Source organism: Bufo gargarizans, chromosome 2, assembly GCF_014858855.1.
Source record: "Bufo gargarizans isolate SCDJY-AF-19 chromosome 2, ASM1485885v1, whole genome shotgun sequence".
Lineage (NCBI taxonomy): Eukaryota > Metazoa > Chordata > Amphibia > Anura > Bufonidae > Bufo > Bufo gargarizans.
In genome coordinates, this window is record NC_058081.1 from 90,802,208 (window position 1) to 90,824,593 (window position 22,386).

The 22,386-nt window shown below is 43.1% G+C and overlaps 1 protein-coding gene across 1 annotated transcript in view; it reads left to right on the forward strand.

Annotated features, from left to right (window-relative positions):
- Nucleotides 1–11,448: 11,448 nt before the first annotated feature.
- The window catches only part of TGFA (transforming growth factor alpha), a 69,950-nt gene continuing 59,012 nt past the window's right edge, over nucleotides 11,449–22,386 (forward strand). Inside the window, exon 1 of the mRNA XM_044283117.1 lies at nucleotides 11,449–12,092. Coding sequence (XP_044139052.1) covers nucleotides 12,050–12,092 — 43 coding nt within the window. The 5' untranslated portion in view covers nucleotides 11,449–12,049. The remainder of the gene's footprint in view (nucleotides 12,093–22,386) is intronic.

Sequence of the window (22,386 nt, forward strand, 5' to 3'; positions counted from 1 at the left end):
ATTCCCGCCTCCCGGAAAACAACGTGACAGGGCATCTGCCTTCACATTCTTAACTCCAGGGCGGAACGTGACAACAAAATTAAACCTAGAAAAGAACAACGACCATCTGGCCTGTCTCGGGTTCAGACGCTTGGCTGACTCCAAGTAGGCCAGATTTTTATGGACAGTAAATACGGTAATAGGGTGTCTGGCTCCCTCTAGCCAATGGCGCCATTCCTCAAAAGCCAACTTGATGGCCAACAATTCCCTATCTCCCACATCGTAATTTCTCTCTGCGGAGGAGAGTTTTCTTGAGAAAAAGGCACACGGTCGCCAATTGGCAGGAGAGGAACCCTGAGACAAGACCGCCCCCACACCCACCTCAGAAGCATCAACCTCAACTATGAAGGGTAACGAAACATCAGGTTGCACCAAGATGGGAGCGGAAGCAAAACTCTCCTTGATATCAGAAAAAGCCTTACGCGCCTCTACTGACCAAGAAGAAAAATCTACCCCCTTTCTGGTCATATCAGTGAGTGGTTTAACAATAGAAGAATAATTCAAAATGAACTTCCTGTAATAATTGCAAAGCCCAAAAAACGCATCAGCGCCTTTTGATTCTCAGGAAGCTCCCACTCAAGCACAGCGCGGACCTTCTCGGGGTCCATGCGAAAACCAGAAGCGGAGAGAAGAAACCCCAGAAATTGAATTTCTGGAACCGCAAACACACATTTTTCCAGTTTCGCATATAATTTATTCTCCCGCAGAATGAGCAAGACCTGACGTAAATGTTCCTTATGAGTTTTGAAATCGGGAGAAAAAATCTAAATGTCATCCAAATACACCAATACAAATTTTCCCATCAAATGATAAAAAATGCTGTTCACGAAATGCTGAAAAACAGCTGGGGCATTCATCAAACCAAAAGGCATAACCAAGTTTTCAAAATGGCCCTCAGGGGTATTGAAGGCCGTCTTCCATTCGTCCCCTTCTCTGACCCTGACCAGGTTGTATGCCCCTCTTAAATCTAATTTGGAAAAGACTTTAGCCCCAACAACCTGGTTAAATAAGTCCGGGATCAGAGGAAGCGGATAAGGGTCACGAATAGTGATACTGTTCAGCTCCCTGAAATCCAGACATGGTCTTAAAGAACCATCTTTTTTCTTAACAAAGAAAAAACCAGCGGCAACAGGTGACTTCGAGGGTCGTATGTGTCCCTTTCTCAGACTCTCAGAGATATAAGCACGCATAGCGATCCTCTCAGGTTGGGAAAGATTGTATAAACGAGATTTAGGCAGCTTGGTGTCTGGGATGAGATTAATAGGGCAATCGTACTCCCTGTGCGGGGGCAAATCCTGAACTCCACTCTCAGAGAAGACATCCGAAAATTCAGAGAGAAAAGATGGTATAGTCTTAGTAGCAACCTCAGAAACAGATGTCATGAGGCAATTCTCTCTGCAAAAGTCACTCCAACCATTTATTTGCTTCGCTTGCCAATCAATGGTGGGGTTATGCTTAGTGAGCCAGGGCAGCCCCAACACCAGAGGGGTGGGCAAACCGCTAAGGACGAAACATGACACATCCTCAACATGAGCATCACTCACAATTAAACGGATATTGTGAACTATGCCCTTTAATGATTTCTGAGAAAGTGGAGCGGAATCGATAGCAAAAAACAGGAATATCCTTTCTCAAAGCGCACACCTGGAAACCATGAGTTATCGCAAATTGATTATCAATGAGATTGACCGCTGCTCCACTATCCACAAAAATCTCACAAAAAATGTTCTTGCTCTCTAGCGCCACCCTGGCAGGCAGGACAAAACGGGAACTACAAGCAAACGGAAAACCTTCCATTTCCGCCTCAACCCTGCCAATAGTAACAGACGGAACATTTTTCAAAGATTTTTTCCTCTTTGTTTCTTTATTATACCCAGAGAACTGCCTGAATCTCCTAGAGGGACAAATATTTGCCAAATGATTAATACCTCCACAACAAAAACAAACTGTCCCATGCGGGCTGAATCTTCTATTGTCAGAAGCAATCAACCCCAGCTGCATGGGCTCCTGCTCAGAAGGGGCTGACAGCGACCGAGACCCCTGCGCACAGAATGGGACCGCTGCACAGTCCTGGGACCGAGTATGACAGGAAGGAGAGATCTCTCCTCTCTCTCTAAGACGCCTGTCAATACGAACGGCCTGAGACATAGCAGAGTCCAAAGAAATAGGCCTTTCATGAAAGGCAAATGCATCTTTCAATCCCTCTGAAAGACCATGGCAAAATTGACTTCGGAGTGCAGCATCATTCCAACCAGTATCAGCTGCCCATCTCCGAAATTCTGAGCAGTATATTTCTGCGGATTGTTTACCCTGGCATAAGAGACGTAGTCTAGACTCCGCCAGAGCAATACGATCCGGATCATCATATATCTGACCCAGGGCTAAAAAGAATTCATCCACTGAACGGAGAGGCCGTGCCCCCTCCGGCAGCAAAAAGGCCCAGGACTGAGCGTTACCCCTGAGCAGCGATATAATGATCCCCACCCTCCGTTCCTCATCTCCAGAGGAAAGGGGAAGAAGGCGAAAATGGAGTTTGCAAGCCTCTCTAAAACGCACAAAATTCTCACTACCCCCGGGGAACGTATCCGGGAGCGAGATCTTAGGCTCAGAACAAGCTCCATGAACGCAAGCTGAACCGGTCACTTGAAGCTGAGAAAAAGTCTTACGGAGGTCAGCTACCTCCAATGAAAGACCCTGGAAGCGTTCAGCCAAAAGTGAAACCGGATCCATGCTTAAGACGGTTTTGGCGGCTTATAATGTCACGGAATGTGTACAGGTAACAAGGCAAAACAACATGCATAAATGACTCGCTGGATCCAAAAGCTAAGGAACGAAAGGGAGACCCCTGTAGAAGACCTGGCACTTTCCCTGGCTGCTCAGCCTATGCATAGATCCGAATGGTGGAGGTATGCATATCCACGTACCTTGACTATATAACCCCTGAGCACCCTACAATAGTGAGGGGACACGACCACCAGCTCCCTACACCAGACACGGAGGGAGTCAGGGTCACCTGGGATCCAGCAAACAGAAAATAACAGATAACAGTTTAACACTTAACTTAGTAGAGGAGAGGAGAACCAGATGGGCATGCACACATACTCCAGGAAGAAATATAAGCCGCCCAGAAAAGCCTTCTGGGGAAGAATTTAAAGGGAAGCAATTAGTCCAACACATGACAGCTGAGAGAGACTAACGAGAGGAGGAGCTGAATTCCACAACACAGAAACTCAAGGGGGAGGTTCTGAAAGGCCTCTGTCAGAGCTTCTCAGCTGTCTGGTTGTGACAAGCACCCTCAGCTCTGCTGGTCATGGAGGCCACAGCTTAAAGCCTCTGGAGCCAGGAGGAAAGTTTCCTGGCCTAATCTACAGACAGACTAGACTACAGAGAGAAGTTGCAGCATACAGCAAAAGCAAATTTATACAGTCAGCCTGTCAGTACAGCAGAGCCAGAGAGAAACAGATGTAGCAGAGACGAGTTTGCCTGCCAGAGTTTTAATTCTAAAGCCTGCTAGGACATGTATGCAAAGTAAAGCTGCTGTACAACTTTTTACAAGGTCTGGACTCGATTCTTTCTTCAATCCCTCAATTATCCGCCTTATTTATTGCCTTCAGAGCCAACGCCTGGGGTCCAGCTGTATCCAGGTAGGAGCACCGTGACACTCACTCAATGTAAAGGGACATCTTAGTCCACCCTATACCACTCAGCCATTCCTACATCTGGGTACCAACTCCCCTAATAAAGCCCCAGGCGGCGGCCCGTTGCACCTGCATGTGTACAAGTGTGTATGTGACAGTGCCTGCATGTGTAAGGATGTGTGAAAGAGCGGTTGAATGTATGAAAGTCCAGTATGTGTGTTAGGGCTCATTTAGATGGCCGTATGAAGGAGTCCGCATCTGTTCTGCAATTTTACAGAATGGGAGTGGATCCATTCATTTCAACGGGTACGCAGAAGATGCGGGCAACACATCGTGTGTTGTCCGGATCCATATGTCCGTTCTGCAGCCCCTCAAAAACTATAGAACATGTCCCATTTTTGTACATAATTTCAGACAAGAATAGCCATTTTCTATCCTATGACGCACACAGCCAGTCTCGTGTTTTGTGGATCCGCAATTTGCGGAGTGTAAAGCACAGCCATCTAAATGGGCCCTTAGGCTGGCACCACAAGGTGGCTGTGTCTGCAACACGCAGCCAAAGATTGCAGCAACACTACAATACATCACAACTAGTAAAAGTAAATGGGGTCGTGACCTGACGGTCACAAAAAATCCAACCTGCTGAATACTTTTGGATTGTGATTTTAAGAAACTTCAAGGTCACAATGCGACACCGTTCATTTTAACTCAATGCATCGCAGCAGTGTGTTGCTGTGATCCTTGGTTGCACAACACATTGTTGGCCAAAAGCACTGTGCAGCCTTAAAGGGGTTACTGTATCTATATATATTTTTTTTCATTTTCCCCTCTTTTTCATTGGTACTTTAGTTATTAAATGTTGCTTCCTGGCCCAGCGCTATGTTGCCTGGTCTTCCAGGATTATGCACATATTGTATATGTTTGGTTTAGTGAGGGGGGCCCAGGCACATTCTTTGCACAGGGGCCCTCTGCTGTCTGTGTCCACCCCTGGGGCAAATACTCACATTCAATGGTGTCTGGCACATTGGAGAGACGTTCTGCTCACGGTCTTTACTGTTCAGGGCAGATATCAGACAGCGTGTGTGGCGTCGTGTGGGTGAGCAGTTTGCTGACGTCAGCGTTGTGGATTGAGTGGCCCATGGTGGCGGTGGGGTTATGGTATGGGCAGGCGTATGTTATGGACAACGGACAGAGGTGCATTTTATTGATGGCATTGTGAATGCACAGAGATACCGTGACGAGATCCTGAGGCCCATTGTTGTGCCATTCATCCACGACCATCACCTCGTTCCAGCATGGTAATGCACAGCCCCATATTGCAAGGATCTGTACACAATTCCTGGAAGCTGAAAACATCCCAGTTCTTGCATGGCCGCATACTCACCGGACATGTCACCCATTGAGCATGTTTGGGAATCGGGATGCTCTGGATCGGCGTATACGACAGCGTGTTCCAGTTCCTGCCAATATTCTGCAACTTCACACAGCTATGGAAGAGGAGTGGACCAACATTCCACAGGCCACTATCAACAACCTGATCAACTCTATGCAACGCAGATGTGTTGCACTGAAGCAAATGGTGGCCACACCAGATACTGACTGGTTTTCTGACCCCCCTCAGTAAGGCAAAACTGTGAAGATTTCAAAGTGGCCTTGTATTGTGGGCAGTCTAAGGCACACCTGTGCAATATTCATGCTGTCTAATCAGCACCTTGATATGCCACACCTGTGAGGTGGGATGGATTATCTCGGCAAAGGAGAAGTTCTCACTAACACAGATTTAGACAGATTTGTGAACAGTATTTGAGAGTAATGGGTCTTTTGTGTATGTAGAAAATGTTTCAGATCTTTGAGTTCAGCTCATGCAAAATGGGAGCAAAACCGAAAGTGTTGTGTTTATATTTTTGTTCAGTGTAAATATGGAGCTGGCTCCGCAGCAGTAGCAGGATGTAGTGTCACACATCACACTGCTGGTCTGTGTATGAGGAGGAGCGGTGCGGCCTGGAATCTGCTGTGCTCCTCCTCCTCCTACACAGACCAGCAGTGTGATGTGTGACACTACATCCTGCTACTGCTGCGGAGCGCCAGCGGCTGAACTGTGATCATGAGGTGAGTATATATTTTTAACTTCCTGTGAAGCGGGCACCTATCTGACCATTACTACTGTGAGGGGGCACATATCTGACCATTACTACTGTGAGGGGGCACATATCTACTATGTTCTGGCACAAAAGGGGAATAATTACTATGTGGGGGCATTAAGGGTACTGGGTGTGTATAGTTATGCTTTGGGCAGAGTTAGAGGCTTGACTTAGTATGTAAAGAATATACTGTATACTGTACATATTGAAACAAATATTCACAAGATGTTTTTTTATTTGCACATATATGTTTATATTTATATGTGTGGTTTAGAGGGGGGGCAGATACATCCTTTGCACAGGGGCCCTTTGCTGCATGTGTCCGCCCCTGGTCGAAATGATTCCTTATTCTGGAATAAGTGGGCAGACACTGGTGCTTTCCACCCCCAGGGACCAGTGATGCATCCTGTATAATCCACATAAAGTCCTGAATGTACGGAGCCATTTATTCCAACTTGCATCCATCTGTTTCAAGATTTTCAGCCTTCATTAGTGCAAGACACAGAAACCATGGCTCAATGGAGATAGGGCCTGAAAGATGCCATTGTAGATAACTCATCAGCTCCCATCATTTTTGATCCAACATTAGGTCTTTCTGGGCAACTAAACACAACTAATATGGCCTCCATTATACTTCTCCAAAGTTAGTCACTGAGATTTCCTCAGTGTCTGCATTGTTGCAAATATTTTCTATTCAGAGTATTGATAAGCTGGGTGAGCAACCTATGGAACGTTGAACGGTGGCCATATTGATCATCACCCACGCAGATATTGACTTACATTCACAGGTGAATTTTTACAGGTAAAAATGCTACATAAAACATCACAAATCCAGAACTACTGTAAAGTATTCACAATGGCCATAAATATCACTCCTAATAAACTGACCTGAAAAGTCTCCCTTAGGGCTCATACACACGACCATATGTATTTTGCGGTCCGCAAAAAACGGATCCTCAAAAAATACGGATTATGTACGTGTGTATAAAGTATTTTGCGGAACGGAACAGCTGGCTCATAATAGAACAGTTCTGTCCTTGTCCATAATGCAGACAATATTGGGACATTTTTGAGGAATGGACACACGGACATACAGAAATGGAGTGCACACGGAGTAACTTCATTTTTTTTTGCAGACCCATTGAAATTAATGGTTCCGCATATGGTCCACAAAAAAAAATGAATGGACACAAAAAGGAAATACATTCGTGTGCACGAGCCCTTACAATCAATCTAATGTATTATTTAGTTCAGTGCAATACCAGCAATGCACCACTAGGTGGAGTCTCAACAAAATAAATGATTTCCTTTCTATGCACAGGGAAAGCTGCTAGGCGGTTCCAATATAAAACGCAACTGAAATGAATGTACTAAAAAAAATATTGGCAATACAATGAGTAAAAAAATTAAAATGCATGAAATTCTTCAAAAAGCAAGCTGTTTATTCATGGGCTCAAAAGTTAAGGAGAAAATGAGTTTACTGTTCAAGCGAAAAGTCAGCGTCAAAATTCTTAAAAATTAAGGATCAGATTTCCAGTGAAAATAATTAATTAAAAGCAAACATTTGACATTTTAAGTTAAAAAAATATAGTTGGATAAAGATGTATTTTTGATGCGTCCACACCTTACATAATCATTAGTAATGCAATAGACTGGTCCCCTAAGAATTTGGAAGAGATTCTTCACTATGAGCACACCCCTTTACCCCATACAATTTTTGCAAGAAAGACTACTGTATATAGAGAGGATTAGTGCTCCAATCTAACTCCATAGAGTACCTGTCATTAACACTGTTAAAAATTGTGACTACATAATACTAGTATATATAACTAGTATAATAACAGTGTTGTGCAGTATGCAAATATTACCACTAGACAGTGACAGATAAGTAGCTTCAAATGAGCCACCAGGGAGAACGTTCAGAGCTGGATTTATTCTACAAAGGAGGGATGGGGAGGCAATTTCCTGGATACATTACCCAAACTTCTTCAGAAATGTCTGCTTTAAAGAAGAGCTGTCTCCTCTCCTGACAAATCTGTTTTTAGTAACTTCTTGCATTCCCCATGTAACAACCATTCTGGAGCATCTGATCTTCTGGCTTTGTGCCATTCCTTTATTATTCCTGCTAGAAGTTATGAATAAATTGCTAGAAGTTTGCAGTGAAGGCCCAGATGAGTGTTACCATTTAGAGGCTTGTGCACGCACAGTCTGACGCTGACAGCACTGATTGCATAGTGTCAGTCCTTGCAGGCACACAACCCAGACTGGAAACACCTCTCTGTACCTTTACCGCAGACTACTAGCAATTCATTCATAACTTCTAGTAAAAATATTAGAGAAATGGCGCAACATAGAGCCATAATAATAGATGCTCCAGAATTGTTATTCCATGGGGAATGCAAGTAGTTCCTAAAACAGACAAGTGAGGAGAGGTGACAGGTCCTCTTTAAAGTAGTCTGGGTAAGAGGGTGTTATATGAGACTTCTTTATGTAGTTAAAATAACCCATACAGTTTCCTTTTAAGGGGTTATCCCATGATCAATGTAAAAAATGAAAATCAGACATCATATAGGACATGAAAAACTATTTCTAACAAAGCTAGAACCAGCCCTGTACCTCACATGGATCCAGAGATCTCCCCATTTATTGCTCTGCTAGACATATCAAGCTGAATCCTCAAGGGGAGTGTCTTTTCTGCCGCAGCTAAGGGGGCGTGCCCATGCTCTCCCTATCACAGCTCAGGAGGCAGTTACTGAGCATGTGCGGCCTTCTCAGTGAGCAGGACAAAGAAATAATAAGAAAAAAAAAACAGCAGGTGGCGCTATAAAGATAGATTTTATTGAATAACTCAGTGGTTATGCTAAATTTTTAATGACATGCAATTACAAAAGTATTCAGATTCAGGTGCTGGTTTGAAAACTGGAATATTTTTCGTGGGACAACCCCTTATTTGCAGAGCACTTGGTTACTGCAGTCCAGTCCCAACAAGTAAACGGGAGAGACTTGCAGTAACCAGGCACAGCCACTACCAAATGTATGGCGCTGTGCCTAGTTCCGGTGCACTGCTCCCTTTGCAATCAGGTGATCGTTGGGGGTGCCAGAAGCCTAAGGATATGTCATCATTATAAAAGTATCAGAAGAATACGCTTTATCATTCTTTTATTCCATAAGACAATTAGAGAATTCCTACAAAGGTGCAACCAATCAGATTCCAGGTCTCATTATCCAGTGGCGGTTAGATTGTGAATGCTGGGTCCTGATTGGTTCCTGTGGAGAGCACATCTTTTGCACCAGCTTTTATTAATGAACTCCAATATATTTATATGTCTAGAAGTGTGTACCCCAAAATTAGACTGTAGCCCATTGGAAACCTGTCCCTACACAACCTTACAATTGACACTGGGCCAAATCATCATATACCATGGTTATAATGTGCATAAGATATACAGTACATGGTAAGAGCAAATGGATTTGCGAGCGTTCATATCCGGTATCATGTGCGCCTCAGGGTGCAATCCGAATATGAAATCCTGGTCATACATGTGCTGATGTGGTTTAACGGGTAGAATCATCATAGAGTATAGCCTTCTGTATATGTTCTACTAACCCGAAGCGGCATGCTGGGACTTACAGTGCACACGTGACGTGATAAATGCAGTTTTCTGCTGCAGTAATTCACTGCTATTTGTTTCTAGTGAATGGGATATCATACATCTTGTTTCAGGTGTCAACCATGACACCAATGTACGCCCGATATGGGGTGTTTTAGTCTGTTATGCGGTACCTTTCCAAAAATTACTAAAACTGGTGAAAAATTACAATGTGGCAGCCATGCTTGCATTTCCAGGGTGATTTTGCAGTACTGCCTCCAGTCTGTGAAATCCCCCCACAAACCTGTCATGCGGTAGGGCGGAGTGGTATTTTTATGGGGATCAGCTCTGCCCAGTTAAAAGGGCATCTGTCAGCAGATTTGTACCAGGCTGACCTGTTACATGTGCAATTGGCAGCTGAAGAAATCTGTGTTGGTCCCATGTTTCCACATTGCTGAGAAATATGATGCTATATTATATGTAAATTAACCTCTAGGAGCAACGGGGGCGTTACCATTACACCTAGAGGCTCTGCTCTCTCTGCAACGGCCGTGCCCTCTGCACTTTGATTGACAAGTCCAGGTGTGATGACATTTACGCTGCCTGGTCCTGTCAATCAAAGTGCAGAGGCCATGGCAGATGTAGAGATAGCAAAGCCTCTAGGTGTAATGACAACGCCCCCGTTGCACCTAGAGGCTCATTTGAATATATTATAACATAATCTTTCTCAGAAATGCGGGCACATATGACCACGGGACCAACGCAGATGTCTTCAGATGCCAAATGCACATGTAACAGGTCAGCCAGTGTCATAGGGCATATTCCCCTAAAATAGGGAAAAAAATGATCATTAATTAGAATTCATTGATTTATCGGTGAGTCCAATCCTAGAGCCACCATTGAACAGAATGAAGGGTTTACGGCGCTACAGAGGGGATGGGCAATCAATGTGTTTTACTGGGGGGAAAAAAGTGTTAATACAAGTTCATTCTGCGATTTCTAAGACTAGTTTCACACCAGCGCCTAGTATCCGGCAGTCCTATCTCTGCCGGAAGCTAACATGTCGCAGTCTTGCCCCATTAACTAGCCTGGCCTTAGTTATATTCAGTTGCAGCCTTGTACCCTGGTTAAGAAATAGTGGATTTCTGTCGTACCCGAGTGGCACCAGGGGAAAATGACCCACAGACTCTCCTACCAATGCCTACTGTATAGTATTCTCTATATATGCTGTTGAAAAATGTGGATGGCAACCAATATGGCCATAACGGCCACCATAGTGGTTGCCATCCAGCTTTCCAAGACTCCTCCTGAGTAGCCATATGGAACTTGAAATCTAAGAGGTTGTCCCATCTGGGACATTGATGGCACATCTGGTGCTGGTCTCTGGGTCCAGAATGAGGTCCAGAAGTGTGCGCACACAGCAAGCCTCACATGAGCAGTGTCCTCTCCAATCACTACTCTAGGACCTCTGAAAATAGCAAAGAACTGGCTTGGCCACTTTGAGAAGTCCCATAGCGGTGAACGGAGGGGCGGCTTTGGTCGCGCCACTTGTTCTCCATTCATTGCTATGGGACTTGTGAAAGTAGCTAAGCCTGCTCTTAGTAGTGACTAGAGAGGATGCCACGCAGGAGCCGTGTGCTCTCCATTCACTCCGGGGGCTCCGCTCTTGAGATAGGTGCGGTTCCACCCCTGGGACCTTCTCCTATCAAACATTTATGGCATATCCTAGCAATATGCTATCAATGTCCCAGATGGGAATACACCTCTAATGTAACATGAGTAAAAGCAGGGCGACAACTCAGCTGGAATCTATGCTCACCAGAGGAGCCGTCCTGGAAACAGATATGTAAGAAACCGCTGACATTAGGCAATGACTCAAGGACTTATGTTTTCTAGATATTTTTTATTTTTTTACTTCAGATGAAATGATTGTAAGCTTCCTTCACTTTAAAGACTGTATGACAGAGCTGTGATTGTGAATGGAGAGGAGAGTCTGGAGCTGGAAGGGGGAGGGCTCACAGCCAGAAGTCTGAGCTCTGACAGAGGGTTGTCACCTAATGCTCCGAGCTCAGGCGGAGGACACACTCACTGCTGATCCCAGCTTCCAATACAACACAACCGACAGCAAAAAACCTCAGGTACTTCTCCAGAACTGGATACTTAAAGGGATAGCTGCAAAAGTGCTGCTCTGCTGCACCGACCATTACTTGCACCCTCATTACTCTGTCTTACTTAATACTATTACTTAAAAGAGTCCTCCTGGGGCTGATCCGGGATTGTTCCTGCTCACATCTTGGATATGCTACACTTGACTAGACTCTGATTCCAGGATGGAAGTCACACACCCAGAAAATACATTGTAAGAGCTATACTAGAAGAAGAAGAAGCATTCACCAGGATCCCTACTTGCCTATGATGGTAACCTTTATTGATCTGCTGTGAGATCTGAATGCTTTGGGCTGGCCAATGGAGGAAGCAGCCGGTGCCCTTATAGACTGAATTGGCTGTGTCTTGCAAGAAGGTGAGTCTCTCACTTTCAGGAGAGCATTGCCGGTGTCCCCTCAAGGGTCAGTATCTCACCACCTCTGTTGGGGACTTGGCTATCATTTCCCACTGGCTATTTGGGATCCACAGCTGGACAATGCTGCTGTCATCTGCAGGATACATCATGCTGCTTATCTTAGGTAAGTCACCTACTGGGCAACACTACAGCGCCACCTATTGATAAAACTTTTATGGAATATTAACTGATGTGTTTTGTAAAACTTGCCATAGACATGAAGATTTAGTTGCAATGTGCGGAATGGTCCAATCTAAGGCATGTCAGTGACAGGGTCCCATCAACTATGTGCCATTTATGTGACAGAGAGGCCTATGGTCCTCCTCGGGCACCAGGTCTGGGTGTGATTGCTAACCCTGCACCCCCTATAGCTATGCCCCTGGGTCCATTATGTATTTATTTTTGGAGCATATATCATTATTGAAAAAAAAAAGAATGCCATAGGCTACTTTTTCACTTGCGGCAGAGTGATCTGGCAAGCAGTTCCATCGCCGGAACTGCCTGCCGGATCAAGCAATCTGCATGCAAATTGCATTGCAAGAACGGATCCGTCTCTCCGTTTGTCATACGGACAAACGGATCCGTTTATATATATATATTATTTTTATTTTTTTTTCATATTTATACCAGTCTGCGCATCCGGATCCGGGATTACGGTATTTTTAATGCCGGATCCAGCACTAATATATTTCAATGTAAATTAATTCCGGATCCGGCATTCCGGCAACTGATCAGGAATTTTGGCCGGAGAGAAAACTGCAGCACGCTGTGGTATTTCCTCCGTCCAAACACCTTCAGTGACTGAACTGAAGACATCCTGATGCATCCTGAACAGATTTCTCTCCATTCAGAATGCATTAGGATAAAACTGATCAGTTCTTTTCCGGTATTGAGCCCCTAGGACGGAACTCTGTGCCGGAAAAGAAAAACTCTAGTGTGAAAGTACCCTTATATACATCAAAAGCTTATCACAAATCTTCACTGATAAGTATCGCAAAGAATAGATTTTCAATGAGCCAGATATGATCACCTTTCTAACACTATCCATGGTACCAATGCCAGTAATGGCTCATATCTGCTAAACCATGGCCATAGCCATTAAAAAGGATCTGTATATCTACCCATCTCTCTTGGAGCTCTTGATCTCCCCTCTCCTTCTAGCCCTGGTCTACAGGAGACAGGTTTTTGGCCCAAGTTGTCCAAGCAGGGTTGGCTTCAGCACAGGATCCCTCAAGTCATAGGGTGGGGGCTAAGTCATTCATAAAATGTGTGTCCTCGGGACAGATGTTCTTTAACAGGAACAAATAGCTTTACTATTAAGGTATAAAATACGTTTTGAGCGAAATTCTTTGTTTTATAGATGACTATGCAAATTATTTCTGATGTAGTGAAATTGTCATGGGACAATCTACCATTGTGGATATCAATGCAGGTGCTATGTGATCAATGTGAATCCAACCTCATTGGGATAATGGGGTCTATTTGGGGCTCCAGTGGCCATTACAGTGGATCTGTATATCTACCCATCTCTCTTGGAGTTATTGATCTCAGCTCTCCTTCCAGCCCTGGTCTACAGAAGACAGGTTTTTGGCTTAAGTTGTCCAAGCAGGGTTGGTTTCAGCATAGAGAACAGGGTCTCTCAAGTCATAGGGTGGGGGCTAATCATTCATAAAAGTTGTGTCCCCAGGAAACATTTTTTTTAAGCGCCTTACCATTAAGGTATGATGGTTTGGGTGAAATTCTTTGTTTTGTAGAAGACCATGACAATTACTTTTGATATCAGGAAAAAACAGTGTCATCAGACAATCTACCGTTGTGGATATCAGTACAGGTGCTATGTGATCAATGTGAATCCTACATCACTGACATGTTGGGGTCTATTGGTGGCTCAAAGATTAGGTAATTAGCTGCATTACTGAAGGATTAAACCACATGAGTAAGGTTTATACTATGATAATCCTCCAAGCAATGTTATAATCGGTAAGCAGTGACATCATCACTTATAGATGGAGTCAATCGTCTTGTATAACATAGAATATCAAACGTCTTTCTATGCTGGAGATATGCTTATCCATACCAGCTACTGTTGTACTACACATCCCAGGAACCTAAAAGAAAAATCTGAATCAAATATCTTACATGCATGAGAGACAAGAAGTTGACTTATTAAGCTGGTCATAATGGGTGTGATCTCTTACTGACACTGTTGGTGAGACATATCTCAGCCCTCCACCCAGTTCACAGTGCCTGCATCCTCACAAGGGATCCTGCTTATGTCTATTAGAGAAGGCAATGGTCACATAATGGCAAGGAGACTTACTCTCAACATTGGTCACTGGTAGCTCAGGAAGCTACTCCACAACCATAGGGCCATCGCATAAAAAAATTGGATTGTCTGTAGCCAGTTCCAAAGCAGATCATTAGCATCAGGTTGCTTACCTGACCTGCACAGCAGGTAATGAGTTAATAAAGACCAGCAACGGAATTTACATATATACAGCAGTTGGTCAGTTCGGCTCCTACTATGTCCTTCTGTTAGCACCAAAGAGCAAATTATAAGGGTTAATTAGATAAATTTAATGGATGATAGCGAGCTTTTTGACCATTTTTGGACTGTTTCCTAAGGTGGCCCCCTGAAGCGTACAGAATCTTTTGGCAAATGCCTCTACCATAGTCAATGACGATTGGATTTTTTGGTGGATAAGGCTACCTACCTAACAACGGGTGCAGAAAAAATAAGACTACCTACCTGTCAGTATGAGTATTGCACCTTTTGGGGGTAACACATGTAAAAAAATATGTCTCCATAGGTTAAAGTTTCTATGCATGTAGTTTATAGGACTCGACAGGTTTACAAAAAGTGCAAAATGACTTTTTGGACCCTTGATGTCCCCCACAGATTGTTTAGAAGACCTCATAGGTATTACATTTTTGCTGAATCAGCAATGTCTATGGTTAAATTAGGAGACCAACCTTGACAGATGAACAGGAAAGAACAGGTAGATATTGAGACTCCAGTAAAACAGAATCCTTGAATACTTCACATTGATAACATTTCTGAGCACGCTATTTTCCTAGTTAGCAATTAAAGGGCAACTCCCTCCTGATTGTAGATGCAGAGCTGAAATCGTGATAATAATAGTTTCTTATGAGCACCATTAGGTCAGTTATCTGGCCGGGACACTTGGGGTAAGTTTTGTTAATCCAGGGAGGAGTTTTTGATAGCAACCAATCGGATTTTATTTCCAGGTCTCATTTTTCAGCAGCCAATTTAAAAATTAAAACAACAACCTGATTGACAATAAGCAAATCTTCCAATTTTTCTCTTGCAGCAGTTCTGATCAACTAAACTCATTGGCAGACATTTTACTAAGCTGTTTATACCCGTTTTGTGCCTAAATTCAACTTTACTTTTTACTGGCTAAATTTTAAAAGTGACATTGAAGTGGGTGTGATCTCCAAGAAGTGGGTGTGGTCTCCAAGGAGTGGGTGTGGCCCCTTTGGAGTGGGTGTGGCAATAGAGTGGGGGATGCTGAAGAGGATACCAGCGTGCTACTGTGCTTAGGCCAGGGTATTTAGATACATAGATAATGCACCCCCGGAAAATTGAAGTGCAACTTTGCTTCAAGTCCCCTTCAAGAATGATGGGTTGAAAAAATAAAATGACATTATCAGCTCTGCTACATCTTTGTGTATGTATGGATTCAATGCAGAGGCAACTAAAACTGTACAGGTGCACTGAAGTAAAATATGGAGTAAATTGGATAAAGAATTTCCAACATTAGATACCAGACTAGAGGGATGTTACTATAATAATAATAGTGTGGTAGAAATCGGAATAGAAAAAGGGCAGGGTTAAAAGTTGTTTTAATGGAAGTCTCTGGGTATTACATGTCAATAATTGCTCTTGTAATCTCAGTAATGACTGCTTATTTTACTATCCGGACTGTGGCTCCTGTAATGAAACTCCACCTGAAAATCCAATAATTTGTTATAAATGATAGTAATCCCGGGGATGATTTTTGTACTTCCCAGATGAGTAAGGATGAACGTGTCTGAGAATATTGTCATAAAGTTTCATGATATTCATATTTACTGTAGAATTGTGTTTATTTTATTTGATTATTTTTTTCTTTTTGGAAAGCTAATCCGTTATATACATCACAGGCGATACCAAACACTGGAAGATTATATGGAAGACCCTCTTGTCATTGTAGAAGGTTATAGGGGGCCACTGTCCTTGTAGAAGCTTATAGGGACCCCCTGTCATTGTGAAAGGTTATAGGGACCTCTTGTCATTGTAGAAGATTATAGGGGCTCCTTGTCACCGTGGAAAGTTATATGGACCCCCTGTCATTGTGGTAGATTGTAGATGGTTATAGGGACCTCCAGTTATTGTGGAAGGTTATAGAGACCTCTTGTCATTGTAGAAGGTTAGAGGGGCTTCCTCTCTTTGTAGACGGTTATAGGGCCCCCCTCTCATTGTGAAAGGATTTAGGGAACCCCCTGTCATTGTGGAAGGTTTTACAGACCCCCTGGCATTATGAAAGGTTATAGGGACCCTATGTAATTGTTGAAGGTTTTACAGAGACCCCTGTCATCGTGGAAGGTTTTAGAGACCACCTATCATTGTCAAAGGTTATAGTGACCCCCCTGTAATTGTGGATGGTTATGGGAACTTCGTCATTGTGCAAGGTTTTAAGGAACCCCTGTCATTGTGGAAGGTAATAGCCCCCGCTTGTTACCATGGATTGTTATTGGGACCCCCAGTCATTGTATATGGTTATAGGTACCCACTGTCAAAGTAGGAAGTTATAGAGACCCACCTGTAATTGTTGAAGGTGATACGGCGTCACTGTAATTTTAGAAGGTTATATAGGGAACCCCAGATTATAGGAACACCCCCCCCCCCCCTTTATTGTGAATAATTATAGGGACCCCTAATCATTTAAAAAAGTTATAAGGACCTCCTGTCACTGTGAACAGTCATAGAGACCCCTTCTCGTAGTAGAAGCTTGTAAGGACCCCATTGTCTTTGTCTACAGGTGACTGGATCAGCCTCCTGGTTTTATGTGCTGGGAAATATAACGCCTATTACCTTGGTGGCATCTCTCGGTGACTCAGAGAAAGGATGACATGAGAGGTGCGGCTCCTTCTCTCTTGTTTGCTTTTTAATTTGGCAATATTAAAAACGGCAATCATCCTGGAGGGTAAAAAAATTAACTCTTGACCTTCTGCAGCTATCAATAAGTTGCTCTGTGTGAGGCTTTTAAAGGCCAGGGAAATTATTTTATTTAAAAAAATAAAAAAGGAGTGGAATTGGTTCAAAATAAAAAATAATTATCACTCACCCCACTGATCTCCCACAGCCATTCCACTTTCTGCTTGGCCAATCACTGACTGAGGAAGTCACCACTGTGGTCTGTGATTGACTGAGCAGGCAATCCAAACCATTTCTTGTGTGTCTAGACCGGATGCAGAAAGTGCTGAGCAGCATTGGCAGGGAATCAGTGAGGTGAGTGATGATTCTTTTTATATTGAAATTTGAATCCATTTTGAATCCATTATACTCCTGCAGTTACCTGCACATTGTAGGCTAGATACAGTATGGCATAATTCTCAAGCAGAATTATGTTGCAAACACATTGTACCGGTGTTAAAGCGTATGTATTCTAGGGTTCAGTTCAGTAGAGCTACAAGGTACGGGTGTGTCTGTATAAGACCTAGTTCTAGTACTAAAAATACCTGTACCTATGTACAGAAAACTCATTATCATATAAATTGGTAGATCAGTGGCTGCAATTGCATATGGTAGAAGTAGCACATAGTATGATGTTGGACAATATGGTATAAGAGATGGAGCTGTACAGTTTTTATAGACAGTGACAGAACTAAGTATAATGACCTTTAAAGACCTTTTAGATTTTATGTGCAGATGTCTTTTGCGCTGATTCTGCTGGTTGCTATTGGAAACAGTCCCCAAACTTGCTGTCAGACATATCAGTAACAGCTTAGCTGAATGCAACACAGCAATGGGACAGTTCATTTTTACTATATCAGATTATTATACTGTGCAAGGATGCAAATCACCAGAGCAACTCTGAGCAGACACTTGTGGCCACAAGTAATGCTGGGAAATTTTCGCTCTGAAATATGCAGCACTGTGAATGCAGCTCTGGAGAGTAGCACAGGCTGTAATTCAGGATCAGTTAATTAGAAGCAATTATTTGAGTTGACTTCATATTCTACTTGTTTTTTTTAAATGAGAGGCTAAGGTACTTTCACACTTGCGGCAGAGTGATCCGGCAACCAGTTCCGTCGCCGGAACTGCCTGACGGATCCGGCAAAATGTATGCCAACTGATGGCATTTGTAAGACTGATCAGGATCCTGATCAGTCTTAAAAATGCCTGATCAGTCAGAAAAATGCATTGAAATACCGGATCCTTCTTTCTGGTGTCATCCAGCAAAACGGATCCGGCATTTATTTTTTTCACATTGTCATCCAGCAAAATGGTTCCGGCATTCCAGTATTTTGAATGCCGGATCCGGCACTAATACATTTCTATGGAAAAAAATGACGGATCCGGCATTCAGGCAAGACTTACGTTTTTTTTGGCCGGAGATAAAACCGTAGCATGCTACGGTTTTATCTTTTGCATGATCAGTCAAAATGACTGAACTGAAGACATCCTGATGCTTCCTGAATGGGTTACTATCCATTCAGAATGCATGGGGATATGCCTGATCAGTTCTTTTCCGGTATTGAGCCCTTTTGACGGAACTTGGAGCCAGAAAAGAAAACAGCTAGTGTGAAAGTACCCGAAGACGTAAAATAAAGGTTAAGTAGAGTCTTATTTTGAAGAATTAGAAAACTTTCTTTCAAAAACACTGCCACACCTGCCCATGGGTTGTATGCGATATTGAAGCTCTATCATGTTCAAAGGAGCTGCAATACCGGAAACAACCCATAGTCATCTGTGGAGCTGTTTTTGGAAGAAAGCAGCCATGTTTTTACATGCGCAACCCATGTCTTATACTGCGCAACCTTTACAAAGATTGGCTTGACACTAGGGGGAAATGTATTATAAGACTGGTGTATCTTACACCAGTCTTAATATCAAACCTTACTGGTGTACGATGCATCAAAATGATTAAGATGTAACAATTTTGGCACATTGCCAGAAGGTCAGTGCACCAGAAAAAGAAACCAATGCCAGAAAGGGAGGTTGAGTAGATTCCTGGTTTAATGAGTGCCAGTTTACTGGGCACCAAAATGTACAGGATGTACAGGGATGTACAGGATTTATACGCACCCCCTAGATCTGATGATTACACAATGCCCTTATATAATGTCTAGACTTTAAAGGTTGGTTTACTGAGGGTAAGAAATCACCCTGGACTTATTTGTATTACACAGATTTAATTCCCTATCTGCTATATACTGCTGACGAGAGCTAAATTACTAAGAGGCGACACTTTGAGTAATTAAAGTCTCTTCTCATGCAACCAAATGACTTCAATTATTTTAATGTAACATAATGTCACTTAAACTCGTCACACATCCAATATAATTCTGGCCTCTAAAGAACAGAACCTTGACAATTTCTCATTACTATATCAAAATGGCCTGCTTCAATAAACGTTCTTTCTGCAAAACTGGAGGACTCGTTTAATTTGGTTGAAAGGGGGTGGTTCTGGCAAAACACATTGACGCCAGACCTAAGGACAGGCCATTTTCTGTCTGATCAGCTGGCGTTCAACCCTTCAGAACATAGGGCCTGTAGTGCTCCCATTGTACATGGTACAGTACTGATGGGTTTCTGGATAGATGTGGAATCAGGTGTGATGCTCCTATAAGCACTTATGTCCTACTAATCAAGGCTTAAACACTCAATCATATGATGATCACACTCAAATAGCCTAGAAAAGGTCTGAGCAGACCTCCCAAGTGTCCCTCTTTTGGAGAAACAGTCCCTCTTTTTGACCCAAGTCCCTCTGTCCTTCTTTGCTCCTTAAATGTCCCTCTTTTTGATCTGAGGTATAGATTTCCATTATTACATTCACAATATTGACCCAGAAAGTGATTGTCTGGTTCCTCTCTGTATATTTGAGTTCATCTTGTAGATTATTTTATTATTTGATTCAGTTGAGATTATATAAATTTCTATATTCAGATTATATTTGTACCATTTCGTAGGAGAAAACTATTGAAGGGTATAGATAGGCAGGAAAAATGGATCTTTCACACAATGAACCCTCTTTGACCATACAAAAAGTTGGGAGGTATGATCTGAGAGCCACAAAACCTCATTGCCAATCTGACTACTTTCTCTATTTAACCCCATCAGCTCACAACCTGTTCAGGCACATCAGGACCAGGTGCAGACGGCTGTTTACTGCCACCAAACCTAAGCTAAAAGTGCTCAGGTGGACTATCAAACCTCCCCTGCACTTCTCCGGTAATCCTAAGGCTGGGTTCAGAAGTCAGAAGTGATTGAAACTCCAGTGGAAAAATCCTCAACACAAAAAAAACAACAAAACTGCACATATTACATGTGGTCATTGCTGCGGAAAAGCCGGCAGATTTTACCCTCTCCATCGAGAAGAGTGAAATCAGCAAGGGATATGCGCTGCATAAATTTCAAATATGCAATACTGCAGATGTTCTGCATTTTTTACTCAGCGTGTGGATGAGAATTCAGAAATTCTCATCCACTCTGCTGGTACCAAACAGCACTGCTATCATTCACACATGACCCCGGCCTACCTCCACCCAACCCACTCCCCTCCCTAAGGTCATGTCATGCGGACCCTCCCTTAGCTTTCAGCCAGATTCTGGCCTTCCTAGATAACTATACACTTCCCCATTAATAAGTGATCTAATGCTGGATTGTGTGTGCATGTATTTGCATGTATGAATACCTTCACTTCCCACAGATCTTTGCTTGGTCACTCAGTTTACAGCACTTGCCATCCACCCTTAATGTCCAGGGATAACATCATGTTTTTGTGAATTTCTTGGTATCACGTTACTTCCCCGAGTCTTATTCATATGTACTGTGCTTAAAGGGAACCTGTCACCGGGATTTTGTGTATAGAGCTAAGGATATGTCCTGTCCCTGACTCATCTCACATACAGCACTCATCTCAGGTTAATTTGCATATGTATCAAATCGATTTTTTTTACACAATAAAAGCACACAGAGCTATGGGGACTGGGTATTGCGGATGTGCTAGAGGCCATCTAGCAGCCCATGTCCTTAGCTCTATACACAAAATCCCAGGTGACAGGTTCCCTTTAAGAAACGGACCATTGAAAAACATGCAGTGAGCAATGTTGTAATGATATCCAGTGATCACGTTATATTGTTCTCTGGGTGCCATTGTTTAGTGCCTTCTCTTGAAGGGCCAAGCGACAAAGGCTTCCTGGAAGTTGTATGTATTCTCAGAAGTTAATGTAGTAATTTATTGTTATACTGTATAATGAACAATATGAAATATTCTTCAGTTATTATACGGCAGACATATTAGTAATTAGTAATCAATGCTAAAGGTATTTGCAGTAGTATCAGCCAAAAACATGCTTGGTATGTGTCATGGGTCGTCACGATGACTGCAATGCCCTCCTTAAATCTTGGCACTATAGTACATAGCCCAGTATATATGCCTGCTTGTTAGTTTCTGGGAATATATCAATGTTTGTCTATATTCTTATGAATTACCCTAGTACTGTACACCAGAAGGTGCTGTATGGTTGGTCTAGGGATGAGGCTAACCATTCCTCCCCCCTTGGTAGGAGTGGACTGGTCCTATTTTAAGCCAGGGGAGGGAAGGGTTTTATTTAGCTAAGAATAGGAGGAAGCATGTGTTATTGCTCCTGCTTCTAGGGCCTTAGGCACCAGAGAACCAACACATCTGTGAGACAACTCCAGAGAGGCTTCAAAGACAAAACTTATAGATATAGATATTCTGCAAAGCTACAGTGTTACCGTCAGCAGAGTGAACAGCAACCATAGCTATATGAACTTTGCTGCAGGTGAGGGACTACAGCTCAGACACCCATCACCTTAGACTACACCCAGGACAGGCCAACCCATAAAAGCCTTTATTACACAGTGGACCACAGCTTCGCTGTTGTGTTGGTCAAATGTGATGACATCTGCCACTGACACTCCTAATACAGATGTGAACTGATGATTAGGGGATACTATAAATTGGGCCAGGTTGATTAGGCAGGAAGTGCTGATTCAACAACCTCAAGTCTATGGCTAGATTTAGATTGAAAGCTCTTGAGATGGGACCTCTGCCTGCACCATTTACAGGGTTGCTAACAGGATTACTGCTGTAGAGTTTATGAAAGAATCTTCTGTTTTACGCCTGTTAAGAGTGTGCATAATATGAGTGACATACGCAGGC